Raw genomic sequence first — 22,956 nt, 5'->3', positions numbered from 1 at the left:
TTCCTAACTGGTATCCTTATTTCTGTTCTTAACTCCTTTATGACTAATCTCAACAAAGCTACCAGAACGATCTATTTAAAACATAAATGATGGGATAAGAAATGCTTTGCACAATTAATTAGTATTAAGTGCTGTACCTATATACTTGAATATCTCACTTTTATTCTAAATCTATGCAGAGGGATATGTTAGAAGTCCTGGAAAACTGGAAAACTTAAAATTCATTTTCTAAGCAATTTCTAACCAGTTAATGAACATGCCTGTAAGATAAAGGAACGGTTCTTTTAAGTACTGTCTTAATTTTGCTTTGTCTTGTTTTTGCGTATACTGTCTTTGTGAGTTTATGTCTAGGGCGGTGCCTCTCTTCATATCTCTCCTAGCTGCCCTAGGCATAACCACCACCATGGGAACTGGATTGGCAGTTTATTTCAAACCCAGCAGGTCTACCACAATCTCTCCCTAGAGTTAACCAACAGAATAAAAGAACTCAAGGAAGAATGCTGTTTCTTATCAAATTTGGAACGTGCAGCCTCTGAAGGCATCTGGCCTTTTTCTTGCTTGTGGTCCAAGGATGTCATGGCCCTTCTGGGGCCTACCACCATCTTTGTTATCCTTTTAGTAGGACCATGTACCTTAAATTCTAACTAAGTTTATTTCCTCCATAATCAAGGCCTACCAGAACAAGATATTAGTCATGCAGGGATTTCACATCCAGTTCCATCCACAATACCAGACCCATCTTTCCTCAACCTCAACAGAACAGCCAGAGGGTTCTACCTCTGTGTCAGGCAGGGTCTATTCCCCCTAATCTGCAGGAAGCAGCTACAGAAGAATGACCATCATCCTTCAGCTCCCCCTTAAGAATAGGGGTATAAACTCTCTGAGGGGGTTGTTGAGGTAGGTTAGGGAATGAGGGAAGGTGGCTGGGACCTGGCAGAGAATATCGCTATGAAACCCCACCTGGAAGCCCGCTGTTAACTAAAAAAATCAGAAAGATTCCACTGAGACCCAGGCCACAAGGTCCCATTTAGAACCCTTTCCAGGGTCAGGGGAAGGGCCAAATACCTTCAAACAAAAGGCCTTACCATTACCCACTGAAAGTTAACAGGTGAGGCAACCAATCAGAACAGCAAATAGCTGGGGCCCCTCCCCAACAATAGGAAAGGGGAGGGGGAAATGTCTTGAAAGGCCTAATCTGGGGCCCCACGTGTGTGACACATCCTGTAGCCTGCCTACAACCCATGTCTCAGATTGTGTACTTACCTCTTTTCTTGTTTCTTTTTTTTTGTTCTATTTTTCCTTTCTTAAAATCTTTACTCTCTAGTCTAAAAAAAAAGCACTTAGCACAGTATCTGCACACAGTAGGCACTCTAAAATGAAACGTCATGACAAAATCAGAATTACCATCATTAATTCACAATGTCAGTATAGATAACAGATCTCACCAATACTCTATAAATTTGCTTCTGAGAATCAAGAAACCAGTTAACCTTGCTTTGTCAAATATCTTCTACATATATGATCAATGAACTTGTGATACTTCTTTGGGTGGCTCAGAAACTTTTAAAAGTTAGTAACTTGCTTCTTGGCTTCATTCTGATAATTTAGGTAAAAGAATAAGTAATCTCCAGATAAATGAACAGGGTATTATTTCTGTCACTTCACTCTGGACACACAAACCTTCCTTATAATTTTTATAAATATACAAAGTTCCTTTTCACTTCAGTTATTTTACACATAATCTTCCAGCCAGCAGCACCCTTTCCCCCACTTAGTCACTTCACTAATTTCTAATCCTTCAGGTTCAGATGAAATTCACCTCCATGAAAAAGCCTCTGCAGATTGTATGAACCTAAAGTAGGGCCACTTATGTCAGCCTAATTTTCTTCTTTGACACATAGGTATAGTGCATTTACTTTCTATAATTACCCATCCTCTACTAGGCTGTAAGATCTAAGACGATAGGGCCATGTCCACCTTTACCACTGTAACCCCTATCATTGTGGGCCTGGCTTATAGCAAGCACTAGATAAACAGATATTGAATGAATTGAAGGTTTAGTTATACTTTGACAAAATGCTAAACGTGCTGAAGGAAAGTTAGAAATTGAAAACCTTGCCAATTTTTCTATTTTATTCCTAAGAGGAATGCTTTGGGAAAAAATTATTTCCGTCACTATGTATCACCTTTCTAAGTCCATTATATTTTACTGGGTTGTTTAATAATTCATTTTAGAAAGTCTTACAACTGTTTTCATTTTGGTTCTTCTTGAGTTCTTACAATGCAATTTATTCAAAATCAGAATTTAAAAGACACCCTATTCAAATTCCCAAAGTATACTTATTCTATTAATATTCTAATGTACTTAAAACCATTCCACTTGGGAATAAAGATAAGCCTAGGCAAACTGATTTCAACCACTTATATACATGAGGTGTTATAAACTGCTCTTAAGAATTCTATTCAGAATTATCTTAAGAAGTCAATCATTTTCAAGTATGAGAAAATAAGAAACAGATAACTTTCTTAAAATCACAAAACAAACCAGAAAAAAGTGCTGGATTAGGATGTAGGCTTTGAATTTTAGAATGTTATTAACATTATTGAGCTCACTTTTTTTTTCATCTCTCTAGGCAACTACTTCCTAAAGCCATGAATACAACTGTGTTGAGTAGACATTCCAATGAAAGTCGAGTTCATTTAATAGTTAACACGTCTTTTCAAATTTATTAAAAACAAAGCTAAATGTGATAAAATATAGTAAAATGTTATTTGTAGAATCAAAGTTGTGGATTCATGAGGAATGTCTATACAATTTGTTCTTTTCTGTGATTTGAAAATTTTCTAATAAAATACTGGGGGAAAATATTTAAGCTGGGTTCTCTTCTTTTATGGGGCTTGTAGCAGTTTGATATGGTTATGAATTCCAAAAATTGATACTGGATTATGTTTGTAATCTGGTCTGTACCTGGGCGTGATTGAGTTATGATTAAGGCATTGATTGAACCACATCATTAGGGCACTGAGTCCCTGACCCTTGGTGGGTGGGGACTCACAGATAAAAGGCATGGCAAAGGACAGAGCTGAGGGTTCTTAATGTTGGAGTTCTGATGCTGGAGCTTGATGCCCAAGTCTTAAGCTGGAGCCCTAGGAAGTAAGCACACAGAGGAAAGAGAAGGAAGCCCTGGGAAGAAAGGAACCCAGCAAGCCTGAACCCTTGCAGACATCGGCAGCCATCTTGCTCCAACACGTGAAAACAGACTTTGGTGAGGGAAGTAATTTATGCATTATGACCTGGTATCTGTAAACTCCTACCCCAAACAAATAAATACCCTTTATAAAAACCAACCAATTTCTGGTATTTTGCATCAGCACTCCTTTGGCTAACACAGGGCTCAGAGGAAATAATTTCTTCCTAAAATATCAAAATATAAAATAAATACAATGTAGCTAAGGTATCAATTATCCCATTAATTTGCAGCAACTTAGTATCTAAGTCTGCATATTAAAGCACGTCCCTAAAGTCACCTTTTGCCTGAAGGCTAGTCCAATATTCCCATGGCTATCTACATTTGGACACTGGTCAATTTATTAAGGTAAAGAATGCTACATAGTTATGAAATAACATCAAATATATGGACTGTAGTAAAAGAGGCAATAAAAACAGGAGGGTGTGCCTGAACAGTTTCCTAAAAATCTATCAAGTAACTTTAAACTTTTTCCAAGTCTTCTCAAAGATGCTTGTAAAAACTTCCCCCAATCACCTCTTGATTTGTTGTAGAACAAACAGGTTAAGAATTACTAATCACAGCCAAACTCAGTGTGTAGATGCGATGCATTCCCCCCAGCGTGGGACACAACACCCGGGGATGAGCCTCCCTGGCACCAAGGGATCACTACCACATACCAGCTGAAGAAGCAACTAGAAAATGACCTTGAATTAAAGATTCAATGCGGAACAACAGAATATACCTGTCTACATATAATAACATGACTTCGGGAAGCTGTTTGACCTAATGTAAGGGGGAAATGGAAAGGAGAAATGAGATTATAAGGCTGTGAGTCTCTAAAAAAGAGTCTGGAGGTTGTCAGAAGGAATACCCCTATGTACAACTGAACAGAGTCTAAGAGACAGATAAGGTAGATACAACCCCAGGTATTGGTTCTTTTGAGGGATAAAGAGACCCACGGGTTCTATGGTCATGGCAGAAGGGGTTCACTGCCATAACAGATAGCCCTTCTTTGGAGCTGGTGTTTCTGCGTGATGGAATTGGACTCAGAGGGGATCTCTTTTCACAAGACTTGCATGCTACTTTATTGGAATTGTAGTTGGTGCTGGGTTTAAGATATATGTAGGGGATTTGAATCTCTGGACTGATAATATGACACCCAGGCCCAGAGCCTCAACAGACTTCAGCTCCTACACTTTGATTTATTGGACTTACCCCACTCAGCTAACATGGAGTTGAAGAAGGTCAACTACCACAACATGGAGCCTAGAGTGTCTACAACTGGAAGCGGGAGGAGTGCACCCAGTACCCATGTGGAATCTAAGCCCTCACTTGACATAGGTGTGCAATGGACACAACCAATCCAATGTCCACAGAGAAAATGTGGAATGGGTGTGGGAACGGTAGCCATGGTGGCTGCTGAGTGTGGGGAACGGGAGGAAGAGATGAGATGTGGAGGCGTTTTCGGGACGTGGAGTTGTCCTGGATAGTGCTTCACGGACAATTACGGGACGATTATAGATCCCCCCAGGGCCCACTGGATGGAACGTGAGAGAGTCTGGGCTATGATGTGGACCATTGACTATGGGGTGCAGTGATGCTCAGAGATGAACTTACCAGGTGCAATGGATGTGTCATGATGACGGGAGAGTGTGTTGCTGTGGGGGGAGTGGGGGGCGGGGGCGGTGGGGTTGAATGGGACCTCATATTTTTCATAATGTAATTAAAAAATAATAATAATAAATAATTTTTAAAAAAAAGAATTACTAAGAGCATGACTACAGTTTATTAAATGTTATAGTAAATTCAAGCAGAGATCCATTTATATGTTGCCTGCTTAAACTATTTATAATTGAGGGTTGGGGGCAAAATTAGATGAAATGAGATTGGCAATTATTGATAATTCATTTTATTCACTTACTCTAATTTTGAATATATTTGAAAATTCCCATAATATAAGGTATAAGTAAATAAATGCTATATATATACTACTTGAGTGATAAGGACTGGATGACGACTAGCCTCCTCCTCCACAATGAAACTGTAAATAAACCATACAAATTAGACTTGTTTCAGAATCTATGATTTCAAATGGGATGCGTCTGAATCAAGTTCTCTACTTGCTACTCTGGTACCAAAAAACCCCTATACCTTTACAACTTAATCCTCAGTCCCAATTCCTGAAGACATTTTTAAAATTAGATAAGTAGCTTTACAGGAAAGTTATGCATAAAATACAGTTCCCATAAACTACACTATTAACACCTTGCATTAGTGTTATACATTTGTTACAAATGATAAAAGAATATTTTTATAATGGTATTATTAACTGTGGTCCATGGTTTATATTAGCGTTCACTGTTTGGCCAACTTATTTGAAATGTTCTGCTTTAAAGAATTTATATTAATGTAGAAATGCCTTTTTCTCCCCAAAATGGAGTAGCCTATGTTAAGTTGGAATTTGTCTTCACCACAAACCATCTCACATTCTAAACCCCACTTAACATTTAATACCTTTTTCACAGGGTGCATGATATCCTACTCATCTTCTCAGTGCTTGGAACCCCAAAATTTTGCATTTCCTCACTTGTTCTCAAATAGAGAACTTCAAAGACAGCTGCTCAAAATAACAGAATGAATCAAAAGCAATTCTAGGAATACATTTTGGTACAGCTATACATTCTACAAAATAGATAATAATGCCTTATAAACTTACTCCTTTATGGAATATGGTGACACTTGGGACGGGGGGAGCGCAAACACAAAAAAAACACTAAGGAACCTTAAGAACATATTGAAAAGTGAAAGCTGCCCCAATCTGAAAAGACTACACACTGTATGATTCCAACTATGTGACACTGTCGAAAGGCAAAACCTTTCCACAGGAAAAAGATCAGTGGTTGTCACGAGTTCAGGGGTGTTTTTAGGGAAGTGAAACTATTCTGTATGATACCATATTGGTGGATATATGACATAGAGGACAGGCAGAAGTTGCCTGGGTACAAATCTTCTAGGGTTTTAAGATACCAGGGGAAGATCGAGAAGAGAAAGGGGCAAAGGAAAAGAATTGCAATGGCAAAACTTTGAGTTGAAACTGTAGCTGCTGCTGCTGGCATCCTCCCCCACTCTATAGATACTTTTGAATGCCCATGAGTAGAGACAAAGGGAACCCCAGGGATCCACCTCCCCAGGAAAGGGAAAAGAGAGGGACACAACCTAAGGCTGACTCAGGTTTTGACCCACAAATTTGGTCTGCTGTGTCCCCTGAGCCCTCAGGGGGGCCTTGCCATTGCTTGCCGTGGGAGCTGATAAGGGACTAAAGAGATGGACCCTCTCAATCTCCCTCTCTACTTACCAGGACTGGCTGTGGAGAAAAGCAGAGGGGAGTGGAATTATTTCCTACCCAGGAAAAGATAGGGGGCTACCAGCAAAGGTTGGAGAACTGCCTCTGAGAAAGTTTGAATTGCGAGGCTCTTAGCCTCAAGGCAGGATCCTCTGTCACATTAATCCAGTCCTTACTGCAGCTCACATACTCCAACCAGGCTTTGAACTGAAAGCACGGACAAAGGAAGTGCACATAAGGAAATTAAAGGTAAATAAGAAAGGCTTTTCCCAGCCTTTACATCCTCCCTTCCAAAGGCCCCTGGAAGCAGGTCTGTAACTTATTACCAGGTCCAGGGCTCAGATTTGAGCAACTAACATGGACAATCCTAAAGACCCAGAACAAGTTGAACCAATAATTAAAGAACAATAACATTCAGCCTCCTGGCACTAAATCCATACAAAAGAGAGAGCAATTTAGCCTCTGAGTAAACTCACCATCCTAATCAGATGTCCAGACATTAGCAAAAAATCACAAACCATACTAAGAAAATGGAAAAAACGGCCCAAGAAAAGGAATATATCAAAGCCTGAGAAGAGACACAGGGTTTGAAACAACTAATCAATGAAATGCACAAAAATTTCCAAGATCAAATTAATGAGTTGAAAGATAATATGGTTAAAGAGATAAAGGATAAAGGACATCAAGAAGACACCAAGCAAGTACAAAGAATTTGAAAACCTGAATACGAAAGTAACAGAGCTCATGGGAATGAGAGACAAGATACGTGAGCTCAAAAACACATTAGAGGGAAGCGGATGTAGCTCAACCGATTGGACTCTCATCTACTATATAGGAGGTCCTGGGTTCTTTTTCCAGGGGCCTTCTGGTGAAGAGGAGATAACCTGCTCAGAGACCTGATGCAACAAGATAATGCAAAAAAAAAAAAAAGAGACACAGAGAAAAACAATGAGAGACAACAAACCAGGGAGCTGAGGTGGCTAAAGCAACTGAGTGCCTCTCTCCCACAGTGGAAGGTCCCAGGATCAATTCCTGGTGCCTCCAAAAGAGAAGATGAGAAGAGAAGACAAACAGACACAGAAGACCATACAGTGAATGGACAGAGAGCAGACAACGAGCATAAGTGGGAAGAGGGGCTGGGGGGTGGATAATAAAATAATTCTTTAAAAAAAAACAAAACAAAACCACACATTAGAGTGGAGCAGATATGGCAGCTGAGCACCTGCTTCCCACATGGGAGGCCCTGGGTTCAGTTCCCAGTGCATCCTAAGAAAAAAAACAGAAACAAACAAGCCAAACAAAACAGCCAATTCAAGGGTGCTTATGTGACTCTGTGGTTGAGCGCTGGCTTCCAACATGTGGGGTCCCAAGTTCAATACACGCCTCCACCCCCACCCCGCCATACCTTTAAAAAAAACAAAACAAAACCCAACAACAAAAACACATTACAGCTGACTGAGTATAGTTCAGCAGTTGATCACCTGCTTTGCACATACAAGGCTCTGGTTTCAATCCCAATCGCTCCTTAAAAAAAAAAAAATTATCACATTAGAGGAACAGAACAGAAAACTCAAAATGATAGAAGAGTAAGTAATAAACAAAAGACAGAACAGCCAAAATTGAAAAAAGAACACAGAAAAGAGTGGAAAAAATTGAGAAGGGGTTAAGGGGGTGAAATGATAACACAAAATGCAACAATATACATGTCATGGGAGTTCCAGAAGAAGAAGAGAAAGGAAGGGAAAAGAGGCAGAAAGAGTATTTGAGGAAACAATGGCTGAAAATTTACCAACTCTTAGGAAGGAAATGAACTTACATGTCCAAGAAGTATAGTGTATCCCAATCAGGATAGTAAAAATAGATCTACCTCAAGACACAAAAGACTTAGAATATCAAATATCAAAGATAAGGAGAAAATTCTGAGAGCAGCAAGGGAGCAGCAGACCCAGTAAGATGTAGTAGGGATTTCTCCATAGAAACCATGGATGTGATTAGACAGTAGTATGATACAATTAGGATACTGAAAGAGAAAAACTATCAGCCAAGAATTCCTTATCCAGCAAAACTGTCCTTCAGATATGAAGGTAAATTTAAAATATTCACAAACTATTATAAGAGAGTTCATAAAAAAGAATAATCCACCTTAGGGAGCAGGTATAGCTTAGTGGTTGAGCACCTGCTTCTCATGTATGAGGTCCCAGATTCAATCCCCAGTACAGCCTAAAAAATAAATAAAATTAAAAATTAAAAAAAAAAATAATCTACCTTTGAAGAAAAATTAAAGGGAGCCTTACAGCTTGAAAGAAGACAGGAGAGAGAGGCTTAGAGGAGAGTATAAAAGAACAGCAAAAAGGATAACCAAAAGAATAAGCAGACAAAAACAAGATATGACATATGAAAACCAAAGAAGAAAATGGTGGTAGCAAATAATGCACTTAGAGTAATATCACTGAATGTGAATGTATTAAAAGCCCCCATCAAAAGATATAGGCTGGGAAGCAGATTTGGCTCAAGTGATGGGGCTTCCACCTACCATATGGGAAAACCTGGGTTTGATCTCTACAGCCTCTTGGAAAAGGCATGCTCACGTAGCGAGCCATGCAGCTAGATGATGACACAACAAAAAGAGAGACAAAGGGGAGAGTCAAGGCGAGATGCAACAGAAACCAGGAACTGAGGTAGCACAGGTAACAGGGAACCTCTCTCCACATCGGAGATCCCCAGGATCAAATCCTGGTAAATCCTAAAGAAACACGAGAAAAGACAATTAAAAAAAAAAAAAATAGACACAGAAGATCATACAGCAAATGGACACAGACAGCAAAAACAGCAGGGCGGGGGAGAGAGGGAAGGGGGAAAAAAAAGATATAGGCTGAAAGAATGGATAAAAAACATCCATATGCTGCCTACAAGAGATCCACCTTAGAACCAGGGATACAAAGCAGGGGAAAGTGAAAAGCTGGAAAAAGATAGTCCACACAAATAGTAACCAAAAAAGAGCAGGGGTAGCCATAATATTGGACAAAACAAACTTTAAATGCAAACAAGTTGTAAGAGATACAGAAAGCTATTATATATTAATAAAAGGGACAATCCACCAGGAAGTTTAACAGTCATAAATATCTATACACCTAACCAGGGTGCCCCAAAATATTTGAGGCAAACTCTGGCAAAACTAAAGGGAGAAACAGACATCTCTACAATAATCACTGGATATTTCAACACACCACTCACATCATTAGATAGAACAACTACACAGAAGATCAACAAAATAACAGAGAACTTGACAGTATGACAAATGAGCTGGAAATAACAGACAATTACAGAACGTTGCATCCAAACTCAGTGGGTTATACAGTTTTCTCAAGTGCTCATGGATCTTTCTCTAGGATAGACCACATGTTAGGTTACAACACAGGTCTCAATAAATATAAAAAAACTGAAATTATACAAAGAAACTTCTCAGATCATAATGGAATGAAACTGGAAATCAGTCAGAAAAGATATAAAATCATAAATGTGTGGAGGCTGAACAATACACTCCTAAATAATGAACAGGTCAAAGAAGAAATTGTAAATGAAATTAGTAAATGTATTGAGACAAGTGAAAATGAGAACACAACTTATCAAAACTTATGGGATACAGCAAAGGCAAGTCTTGAGAGGGAAATTTACAGCCCTAAATGCCTATACTAAAACAGAAGAAAGAGCTAAAAACAAAGATCTAACTGAATTAGAGAAACAAGAAAAAGAACAGCAAACCATTCCCATAGCAAGCAAAAGGAAAGAAAAAGTAAAGATTAAAGCAGAAATAAATGAAATTGAGGGAAAAAAATAGAGAAAAGTCAACAAAACCAAAGCTGGTTCTTTGAGAAGATCAATAAAATTAAGAAACTTAGTTACAATAACAAAGAAAAAGAGTGAAGATGCAAATAAAATCAGGAAAGGAGACAAGTTATGACTGACTACAGAAATAAAAAGTATCATTAAGAGGATATTAGGAGAATTAGTATGTATGCCAACAAACTAGACAACTTAGATGAAATTAACAAATTCCTAGAAATGCACAAATAACCTACTCTGATGCTATAAGAAATACAAGAACTTACTAAACCAATCAAATTTAAAGAGATTGAATGAGTCATCAACACACTCCGGACAAAAAAGTCCAGGATGATGGCTCCATGGGTGAATTCTACCAAACATTTTGAGAAGAATTAACACCAATCCTGTTTAAACTCTTCCAAAAAATTGAAAAGGAGGGAAAATTACCCAACACATTTTATGAAGCCAACATCATCCTAACACCACAGCCAAATAAAGACACTAAAAGAAAAAAAAATTACAGATTGGTCTCTCTAATGAACATAGAATGCAAAAAACTTGCAAAACAGAGTCCAACAGCATTATCAAGAGACTTATATATCACAACCAACAAGTGGGATTTATTCCTGTTATGCAAGGCTGGTTCAAAAAAAAGTCAATCAATATAATACACATTAACAAATTGAAGGGAAAAAAAACTACATGATCATCTCAATCAATGCCGAAAAGGATTTCAACAAAATCCAGCATCCTTTTTCAATAAAAACACTTTGAAAGATAAGAACGAATAGAGGGAAACAGACTTTGGCCCAGTGGTTAGGGCGTCCGTCTACCACATGGGAGGCCCGCGGTTCAAGCCCCGGGCCTCCTTGACCCGTGTGGAGCTGGCCCATGCGCAGTGCTGATGCGCGCAAGGAGTGCAGTGCCACACAGGGGTGTCCCCCGCGTAGGGGAGCCCCACGCGCAAGGAGTGCACCCATAAGGAGAGCCGCCCAGCGCGAAGGAGGGAGCAGCCTGCCGAGGAATGGCGCCGCCCACACTTCCCGTGCCGCTGACGACAACAGAAGCGGACAAAGAAACAAGACGCAGCAAAAAGACACAGAAAACAGACAACCGGGGGAGGGGAGGGGAATTAAATAAATAAAAATAAAAAAAATTAAAAAAAAAAAAACGAATAGAAGGCAAATTCCTCAATTATGATAAAGGTCATATATGAAAAACCCAGTCAACATCATACTCAATGGGGAAAGGTCGAAAGTTTTTCCACTAAGATAGGTGCCCAGTGTCACCACTTATTATTCAATATGTGCTAGAAGTTCTAGGTAGAGCAATCAGAAAAAATAAAAAGCAACTAAACAGGGAAAGAGGATGTAAAACTATTCAAGGATGACATGATCCTACATTTAGAAAACTCTACAATGTCTATGACAAAGCTTCTAGAGCTAATAAACAAGTGCACCCCAATAACCAAAAGTATTCTGAAAATGAAAGCGATGTGGCAGGAATTTCACTGTCTGACCCTGAAACATACTACAAAGCTACAGTGGCCAAACAGTATGGTATTGGCATAAAGACCAACATATCAATCAGTGAAACAGAATTGTAGAGTCCAGAAATAAACTCTCATCTCTATGGCCAACTGGTTTTCAACAAGCCGACCAAAACCATGTTATTGGGACAAAACAGTCTCTTCAACAAATGGATATCCATAACCAAAAGAATGAAAGAGGACCCTATCTCACACCCTATAAAATAGTCAACTCAAAATGAATCAAAGACTGAAATATAAAAGACAGGACCATAAAACTACTACAAGAAAATGTAGGGAAACATCTTAAAGACACTGTGGTAGGTGGTGGTTTCCTGGACCTTACACCTAAACCACAAGGAACAAAAGAAAAAACAGATGAGACCTCCTTAAAATTAAACACTTTTGTACCTCAAAGGACTCTGTCGAAAGGGTGAAAAGGCAGCTGATTCAATGGGAGAAAATATTTGGAAATCATATATCTGATAAGGCTTTAATATTCATGACATATAAAGAGATGCTACAACTCATCAATAAAAAGACGAATATCCCGATTTAAAAATGGGCAAAAGACTGGAACACACATTTGTCCAAAGACGACATACAAATGGCAAAAAAACACATGATAAAATGTTCACTATCACTAGCAATTAGGGAAATACAAATCAAAGCTACAATGAGATATCATTTCATACCTATCAGAACGCCACTATTAAAAAGACAAAAAAAACTACAACTGTTGGAAAGGATGTGGAGAGACAGAACACTTATTCACTGTTGGTGGGAATGTAGAATGGTACAGCCACTGTGGAGGACTGTTTGGCAGCTCCTAATGAAGTTCATTATAGATTTGCCACATTACCCAGGAATACCTCTACTGGGTATATACTAAAGTACCAGAGTAGTGACCTGAACAGACCATTTGCACACCAATGTTCATAGAGACATTATTCACGATTGCCAAAAGATGGAAACCCAGGCATCCATCAACTGATGAATGGATAAACAAATTGGGGTGTATACACACAATGGAATATTATGCAGCTGAAAGAAGAAATGAAGTTGTGAAGCATATGACAACATGGATGAACCTGGAGGACATTATGTTGAGTGAAGCAAGCCAGACACAAAAGGACAAATACTGCGTGACTGCACTATGAACTAAATATACTGTGTAATCTTATGGAGTTATTAACTTGAATATGGGTCACCAGAAAAGAGAATGAGGTTAAAGAATGGAAACCTGACAGTACCTTGTGCACAACTGGTAAAAAGGATGTGTAGTAATTTTTGGAAATGAACAGAAAAGATGAAAGCACAACATAATGTTTGTAACTAGCATACAATAATATCAGAATGACAGTGGTTGAAAGGGCAGGTCTAAGATCAATTTGAATTGACCAATCAATTCAAATGAGCTTCAGTTATCAGCAGAGTCAATATATTACTTGGGACTAGCTCCCTTCATTATAAAGGCAAAGTTTAAAATCTCAGATAAGGAAAATAAAGGATCCAAAAACTCTGGCTGTCAAACATTTAGAATATAATCCAGTTAGCTAAGAGGAATTTCGTCCTAGATTTCTCCTGTAGCAACATGCATTACAATAATTAGGCAACAAAGGTCACTTTGTTTCCATTCCTACACTACAAGAAAATACCACACCTATCTGAAGAAATCTTAAAAATAAAAATAAAAAATAAATAAATAAACCCTGATATAAATTTAATGTAAAACCTCCCGAGGAAAACAATGAAAGTGCTGACTTGTTTCTGAACAAATACAGAGGTAGGTACAATTCAAAGACCCTTGTATTACACTGCTTGGTTCTTACCTCAGAAATGCCTAGGGTGTGAGATCAGTAATCTGTGGGACACAGAGAAATCATACTTTCCAGAGCTATTTGTGGTCCAATGTTCAAAGACAAAACGCTTATTTAAAATGCTTATAAAAAGAGCCCATTTTCAGTAGTTCTCTTTATAAAAAGCAGCTTATTACCATTGGATTTGAATCTGCTATAAGATCCCGCAGAGAATCCAGAAATCCCTGATCTTCCACCATTTGGGCATTAATATCATGGAGCTTTGCCACGCAGACCGCTGCTGTTTTCCGAACATAGGGATCTTCATCCTTCAAGCACTTACGGAGGGGCTCACAAAGGTATTCCGTGATCTTGTCCACTCGGATGCACCCCATGGTTCTGACTGCCAAGGCACGAATCAAAGGATTGGGATCTTCACAGTCCTGCAGAAAACAATCATAAAAAACTGAAGGTATACATATTACTAAAAGTAAACAGTCTAGTTTACATAAGCCACAAAAGAACAGTTATATTAGAAGTTATACCACACCTTCTGTTATGGTTTTTGTCAAAACCCAAATCTCCCATGCTTTTCCTACCCTAAGCACAAATCTTAGTTGCATATTCAGAGTTTAGGTTAGAATTCATTTAGCTGTTTTATATTTACAGCAAGGAAATGCGTAATAGGATTCATTACAGGGCTAGACAAAAGCTTTGTGAGCTGGTGTTCCCATCCTGAGACATTAGCAGACATGCTCTGAAACAGAAAAGGGTTTGTGTGTGCATACCTGTATGTGTGTGTGTGTATATATACATTTTTAAGGAGGTAATGGGGATTGAACCCAGGATCTCGTACATGGCAAGCAGGCACTCAATCACTGAACCATATCTGCTGCTCCCCAATGAGAGTTTTTTTCTTTTTTTTTTTTTTTCATTTTATTTCTTTCTCTCCTCTTCCCCCTCCCCCGCCACCACCCCCGTTGTTTGTTCCCTTGTGTCCATTCATCGTGTGTTCTTCTGTGTCTGCTTGCATTCTCGGCGGCACCAGGAATCTGTGTCTCTTTCTTGTTGCGTCATCTTGCTGCGCCAGCTCTCCATGTGTGCTATGCCACCCCTGGGCAGGCTGCGCTTTTTTCGGGCAGGGCGGCTCTCCTTGCAGGGTGCACTCCTTGCACATGGGGCTCCCCTATCCAGGCAACACCCCTGTGTGGCATGGCACTTCTTGTGCGTGTCAGCACTGTGTGTGGGCCAGCTCATGGAAGCCCTGGATTTGAACCCTGGACCTTCTATATGGTAGGCGGACACTCTACCAATTGAGCCACATCTGCTTCCCTCATTTGTTTTTTTTCAGGCAGTATGGAGATTGAACCCAAGACCTCATAAATGGGAAGCAGGCACTCAACCACTTGAGCTATATCTGCTCCCCCAGGTTTGTATTTAGGTACGGGGAAAAAAATGGAATTAGAAATACTGTCCCACTCCACAAGTAACAAGTAGAAAAAAGAGGGTTGGAAATGTAGGGCCCAAAGCCTAGAAACCAGGTTTTTCATTTGCTCAGTTTTGTTTTTTGTTTTTTGTTTTTTTTTAACTTAAATGGAGACTAGGTTCCTGTCAAGGAAAAAATTAAAAAATAAAAAAATACTAACAGGAACATCCCCATTATACTCAATAAATCTACTGATAGTAAAAATGTAAATACTAATTGAGTATTCAATAACACTAAGAAATATAATTTTTAAAGATGTGACAATGGTATTGTTATTATATTTAGAAAAGAGATCTTATTCTGGCAAACTGAAAGATGAAATATGATGTTTGGGATTTGCTTAAAAAATTATCCTGTGGGAGTGGGGTGGAACTCAGAAAAGTATGTATGGGGAGTATAAATTAAACAATAGTGGCCATATGTCAGTAACTGTTGAAACTGCAAGATGGGTTACAAGGAATTTATTATCCTATTCCTATTATTTGGATATATTTGAAACTTTCTATAATTAAAAATATATTTTTTAATCAAATGCTATTAAACCTATTAAATGAGACAAAATAGCACCTACAGTTTCCATTACATCTGACCATTACGCAGAATTTCGACAAAGATAAAGTATATGGGGAAAATTAGTTATTTCTTATGAAAAGATGGGATCAGCTTCAGAAAGTTTCAAAGAGGAACAGAGTTATGAACAGTACAAAGAAATACTACTCTCTTTTAATATGATATAATTACAAAATGCTTTTGAAAGGAAGAAAAAAGGTGCGTTGGAGATTTTACCTGGCTTTCTTCTAACCACATGGCAAGGATATACCAAGCCCAGCTAACAGAAGGCTTGCCACATGGTTTGAATTTCCCTGGGTGACACATACTGACATAGAGTGTGCTTAAAAACATGAACGATCCTAGTCATTGCCTATACTTCCCAAGAAGCCCTCCTTTGGAACAGAGGTTGCTCATTTGCAATGCAGACAAAAACTACACCAATAAATACTTCTGAAAAAGTTATCTAAGATAAAGGAGACTACAGTTACGCCCTTGGGAAGTTACCTTCACAAAACTGTTGACAGCCATGATGGCCATGTCTGGCTGGCTCTTGGCATAGTTCATCAAATAGAGATACACAAGCTTCTTTAGTTCCAGGTTGTCAGTCTGCATACAGTTCACTACATCAGGAAAAAGAGAGCTGGACGGGGGGGGGGGGGGGGAGAAAAATGAATAGATGTTGGTACTAAACTGTTCGATAGAACATGAAGAAATGGCCTAATTTTACAGTATGATTTTGGTGCAAGGAGAAATGTCCTCGTAGTGATCATTATTACAATAACAAATTACTAAAGAAATTGTTATATTCGTCCCAAGAACATATCTAAAAATAGATTTTTAAATATCATTCTAATATGAAAACTTTCAAACAAAAGTAGAGGAGTATAATGAAACTGATGTACTCATCAAGCAGCTGCAACTGTTACTGATACATGCCCAATCTTGTTTCATCTCTATCCAAAACACTGCTGCCCCCACCCATCCAACTATTCCAGAATATTTTGAAACAAATCCTAGACATACTACATTTATATTTTAGATATTAAAATATATTTACATATAGCCATTATATTTAAATTAGGAATATTCTTTTTAAAAATCAGAATATCATTACCATACCCAAAAAATGGACAATTCTTCATATTGGTTGATCACCATTTCAAAGCACTACAGTCATTATATTTATTAATGCTTATATTCTTCCATCCTTCCAGTGGGATCTCACTCAACTGGCTCCACAGTACTTGTGACATGACCCCGTATTTTCAATAGTTTCCTTGTTTTCTAGTATGATAAGCTATTCCATCCAGGTTAATTTTGTACATTTCTTATCCAATATCTGAAATCAATCATTTCTTCAAGAAGCCGATTCCCTTTTAGTGGAATATTTTTTTAAATTTACAGATTTAGAAAACTGAGAATGAGTATAATCAAATATAAAAGTTTATGCCTTTCCCAAGTTCCAGTCATTTCATGATTTATCATGCTCTTATAGCCACAAGAAAAGAAATTTGTATTTCCATTCACAATGCAGCACCATTAGCTGAGGTGGGAAAGGTTGAGCTTATCAGATCTTTAAATGTAGGCTTTATATTTAAAATAGAGGTTGACTACAATTTTATGGGAATTTAGCAATTAACCTTCCCTCCAAGTCTTTATCAAAGTATCTTATAAATTTTAAACTACTAGCAACTTAAAAACCAAATATGCCTATGTGCTAAGAAACAAAAAACAACAATAAAAATCCAACTGGAACAGGAGCACCGGGAACATGAGAAGACCCTGAGCCATTTTTTATTGCTGTTTCCATCTGGGCCATTTTGGTTAGGAGAGCAGTTCTCAATTTTTTGGTCTCAGGACCCCTTCACATTCTTAAAAATTATTGAGATCCACAAAGCAGCTTTAGTTTAGGTAGGTTATACTACTGGTACCTTACCATATCAGGACATAAAACTGGTATTAAAAAATATATATTAATACACTGTAAATAAAAATAAACTTATTTCATATTAACATATTTTAATGAAAATTTACTATATTTAGAAAAGTGAGAAGAGTAGCATTATTTCACATTTTTGCAAATTTGTTTAAAAGATTTATTTCTCCCCACACCCTTGTTGTTTACACTTGCTGTGTGTTTGTTCATTTTATTTATTTATTTTTTTTTTTAAGATTTATTTATTTATTCTCTCCCCTTCCTCCCCCCTCCGCCCCAGTTGTCTGTTCTCTGTATGTATTTGCTGCATGTTCTTCTTTGTCCACTTCTGTTGTCAGTGGCACGGGAATCTGTGTTTCTTTTTGTTGAGTCATCTTGTTGTGTCAGCTCTCCGTGTGTGTGGCGCCATTCCTGGGCAGGCTGAACTTTTCTTTCACACAGGGCGGCTCTCCTTATGGAGCACGCTCCTTGCGCGTGGGGCTCCCCTACATAAGGGACACCCTAGCGTGGCACAGCACTCCTTCCGCACATCAGCACTGCGCGTGGACCAGTTCCACATGGATCAAGGAGGCCCAGGGTTTGAACCGTGGGCCTCCCATGTGGTAGACGGACACCCTAACCACTGGGCCAAGTCTGCTTCCCTTCCTTATTTCTTTAGAAGGCACCAGTAATTGAACCCGGGACCTCCAATATGGGATGTTGGAGACTAATTGCTTCAACCACCTCCATTCTCTGCTTTGTTGCGTTCCTCGTTATGTTTTCCTTCTTGTGTCTCTTGTTGCATCATCTTGTTATGTCAGCTTGCTGCACCTGCCCATCATGTCAGCTCACTGTCTTCTTTAGGAAGCACTAGGAATCGAACCAGGGACCCTCCCATGTGGTAGGTGGGAGTACAATCACTCGAGCCACATCCACTTGCCATTTTTGCAAACTTTTTCAAGTCTGGTTTAAATTAAGAAAGCTGGATTCTCATATCTGCTACCTTCATTCAATCTATTGTGAATGTATAATTAGAAAATTGAGCTAAAAACATATACATAAACTGAAAAAGGGAGAGGTTTTTAATAGCTAACTATGGTATTCTTGATACTAAACTGAACCTAGACAAAAGGTCACTTTTCTTTTTAGTTCACAGACTGTAGTTTCTTAAAAGTTTAGTTGCCATGTGGAATCTCAAACTATATTAAACTTTTTAATATTTATTTTGCATTAAAATCCATTAGTTTATCATGTATTTTGAATGCATCTTTTACCCATACACAATTTTGTGGCATAAGTATGGTCATATGGAAATACTGGTTCACTGAGTTATGCAAATCTTTCTGATGCTGACACATTCATTATTCAGTACCAAAAATCACATTCATAATTTCACCAATAAATCTCATCAGAAAAATCTTTAAGTATTGGGAAGCTGTCACGTTCACAATGGCAGACACAAGTTTTCTAAAATTTTAACTTTGGCTTTAAAGCTCAATTTACTGTCTATTTTTTCCCGCCAAGTGACAGGTTCACTTTGCTCATTTTTTTATTAAGTGTCTCCCAAATAACAAAGTCTGATGAATTGTAGTCTGTCAATCATTTTTTTCACATGAAAATGGTGTTCATAATTCATACGATAGCACAAGTGCCTTTTCTCAAGTCAACCATCACACTTGATCATGTAGTGTATTATATATTATACTCATTTCATCACACAAAATATTAAAAAGTCCTGTACTCAGGGTCAAGATTTAATAAAATTCAATTTTAATGCTTCATGAAGGATAGTTCTAAATGAAACTGCCTATTCTTTGCCCTCCAAGTTCATGGTGGTAAAGAACACAATGTGTACTATTATAGTTTGGCCTTGATTCACTTTAAGTTACCAGCAGTTTTAACCACCACTATTTTCGCACCATCAGTACAAACGTCAACACAATGAAAAAGAAAATATCAGCTAAGAATTACTATAAAAATATCTTTCATCTCATGATGTTACTGAAAGGGTCTTGGAGATCCTCAAGGGTCTGCAAGATAATCCTTACTTATTTCCAAATGGTTTTGCTAAGTTACAGAAGCAAGCAAAAAAGGCCAAATTGATTTTAACACTGATGCAAACAAAAAAGACCAATAACACTGATTTTCATCTTGAACTCAGCATGTGAATATAAGTTGTAAAGTTGAGGTCACTGGCTGGAGTCAATTAAAGAGCATGTGAGCCTCTGCTTCACAGTGTATTTTTATCATCATTTAAAACTATGTCAGCTAACAGATTTGCAACTGTGCCAGCTCTCAGGAGGTTTTATGCTAGATCTGTATACAACAAATCAAACTCGTTTCACTCTGCCAAAAAAAATTTTAAGTTAAAGACCTAACATAAAAGCAACCACATTCCCTAAAATGTTTTCAACAGGTGCCAAAAAAAAAAGAAAAGCCATAAAATGGGGTGTGGGTCTCCAAAGTGATCAATGGCAGGAGTGATTTTTTTTTTTAAAGATGTGTTTTTCATTTATTTCTCTCCCCTTCTCCACACCGCCCCATTGTCTGCTCTCGTGTCCATTCACCATGTGTTCTTCTGTGTCTGCTTGCATTCTTGGGAGCACCGAGAATCTGTGTCTTTTTTGTTGCGTCATCTTGATGTGTCAGCTCTCCCTGCATACAGCACCTCTCCTAGGCGGGCTGTGCCTTTTTTCATGCAGGGCAGCTCTCCTTGCAGGGTGCGCTCCTTGCGTGTGGGGCTCCCCTACGTGGGGGACACCCCTGCATGGCATGGCACTCCTTGCACATGCGCGTGGGCCAGCTCACCACACAGGCAAGGAGGCCCTGGGTTTGAACCCTGGACCTCCTATATGGTAGGCGGATGCTCTATCAGTTGAGCCACATTCACTTCCCAAGAGTGATTATTCTTACCTAACATCTTTCCCCACGGTCATAGCAGCAATCACTTTCTTCACAGCCTCCTTTCTCTTTTCTTTCTTTTCATTGTTGAGTTCAGCTTTTAATTCAAAGATTTCTCCTACAAGAGATGAGAACTGCATGAAGGCCCAGGACCAGAGAACTATAGCAGAATGCTACACTATGTAATGCATGACACAAGGACAGCTGGCCAGAGGGAAAACAGCAACTGAAATAACATTGTACAAAATTACAGTATAGGTAAAATTCAAAGTTCTAGACTTCTAACTGCCCCACTGTTAGGACACCACTAATAAATTTTTTAAAGTCTTTTTAAGTTACAGCCAGAGAGGAAGACACAATCCAAACCTTTATTAACCTTAGGAGTAGGGGGAAAATCTTATATTTAAATATAAAATCTTATATTTATATATTTACAATGGGAAGAAAACATATTTCAGGGATGATCTCCATTAGAATTTCAAGGTCCCAGGGAGAAAATAAATCTAGGCAGGGTACAGGTTTACAAATCAGTATTTCAAACCAGGAGAGACTCCCAATAGTATTTCACTCACCCCTCCCAACTTTACAGATAGAGAATTGAGGCTCAAAGGTCACAGAGTGAGTTAGTAACAGAACTGGCTCTCCCGACTCTTGAATTTACAGGTTCTCAACCTCGGCTACACACTATTATTTCCTGGAAAGTATTTAAAAACAACAGTATTCAGGCTCCATTCTTGACTGAATCAATCAGAATGTCTGGAGAAATCTTATGTTCATTTTTCTAAAGCTACCCCAGGTAAGTCTAATTCCAGAGTTGAGAATCACTGCTCTAATTAGTACTTTTCAAAGTCAGAAGGCTTTAAGGTTCCACCCTAGTCAATCAATTTAACAGGAATAATAATCTTGAAGCTTCAAAAATGGTACAAACCAAAGTCATTTTTAAAGGTACAGTCTTGAATAAGTACTCAGGCCCTGCTGCGTAAATGCCAAAGACTATCACTGCTAGTTTAAGACCTAGTCTAGGCTCACCTATTTTCAGAAGCTATCTTTAGAAGGCTGAGCAGAAGTAAAGAAGTTAACTCTCAGCTGGTTTTAAAAGGAAGCAAAACCACACCACTAAGCCTATAAAAAAGAGGTTAACTAATCCTACCTCCACCTTTCATCTACCGTCTTAAGCTCTTCTATAATATTGCCTCATTTTCTTCCACCTTCAAGACTGCTTTTTCCCCCCATGAACTGGAACAAAGCCGTCTCTGTTGGTAATTTTTTAAAGACATATTTACATTTTTTAAATGTACATTTACAGGAAAATTACACCAAAAGTAGGGGAATTCCCATATAACCCCTCCCTCCCAATCACACCTACACAAGACTGCTCTTGATGTTCGTTTTAAACAAACCTCATTCACCAGTATTGAAATAGTGGGGATAGCACACTATGGGATCTGCCTGAAGCCTGAAGCCCCTAAAAGGGAATAATGAAACTGTTATCCTGTGTTATAAAACACAGAAGATGAGCACTAAAAAGGCCTTATTCATCAATATCCATTGCCAATAAGACAAACAAATGCTACAAAATCCTATATTATTTAATCAACAGCTGCAAAAATAGCACATCCAGAAAACCCAGACCCCTTAAGGAGTTCCTTTCCTCTACACCAAGCCCTAGACTGCCAAAATTCAGCTCTTTGGCTTCCAACATTTACTTCTGGGAACAGTAAAGAACAAATAGCAGGGTTTCAGAAAAGCTGAAGTGTGAAGAGGAGGAGTAGCAGAATCAAAACTGGATCTAACTGAAATTAGTCCAATTCCAAGTGCATAACTTAAAGAATATATTCCAGTGGCAGTTCTGGTGGGCGATGAAGGAAGCAAAAGGAACAGAGTCTACCCATTTTTTAAAAATGTGGTACTTATCCAGCAGTGATTCGATCTGTAAATCTCAAACCTTCACAAATTAAAAAACATTTACCAAGGCTCCTTACAAGAGAAGGTTTAAAGAGTTAAGTCTTAGTTATATCTCTTTATATCATTATACACAATCTCTTAGTCATCAAAAGCATATAAAATGTTAACAGAAGAAAAAGAAATAAGTACATTTCAGAAAGATCTGGAAACAACTGACAAGGCTTTTGTGGGTATAAATAAGATAGAGAGGAAGGATTTCGGTGGAGCCAAGGAGGGATACTAAGTGAGGCAAAGTATCTCATATATACGACTTTATTATACTCTTAACTTTTTCCCTTCTTCCCTCCTCCTCCTCTAATCAAATCTACAAGCACTGCTATCAGTAAGCAATGGTTCTCAATCTTGGCTGCAAATTAGAATAATCTGGAGAGCTTTTAAATATCCCTACACAAGGAATTTTGGTCTATCTCAG

At 38.4% G+C, this 22,956-nt stretch overlaps 1 protein-coding gene across 6 annotated transcripts in view; it reads right to left on the bottom strand.

Moving 5' to 3' along the window:
* Positions 1 to 22,956, bottom strand: part of AP2B1 (adaptor related protein complex 2 subunit beta 1) — a 187,653-nt gene that overhangs the window by 152,009 nt on the left and 12,688 nt on the right. For all 6 annotated transcript variants that reach the window (XM_058283174.2, XM_058283178.2, XM_058283177.1 and 3 more), the window contains exons 3-5: positions 20,592 to 20,697; positions 16,268 to 16,403; positions 13,923 to 14,168 (exon numbers count right to left, since the gene is read on the bottom strand). In XM_058283174.2, coding sequence (XP_058139157.1) covers positions 13,923 to 14,168; positions 16,268 to 16,403; positions 20,592 to 20,697 — 488 coding nt within the window. The remainder of the gene's footprint in view (positions 1 to 13,922; positions 14,169 to 16,267; positions 16,404 to 20,591; positions 20,698 to 22,956) is intronic.

The sequence above is a fragment of the Dasypus novemcinctus genome, chromosome 21 (assembly GCF_030445035.2).
Source record: "Dasypus novemcinctus isolate mDasNov1 chromosome 21, mDasNov1.1.hap2, whole genome shotgun sequence".
Taxonomy (NCBI): Eukaryota; Metazoa; Chordata; class Mammalia; order Cingulata; family Dasypodidae; genus Dasypus; species Dasypus novemcinctus.
This window is presented reverse-complemented; position numbering and strand designations above follow the sequence as displayed.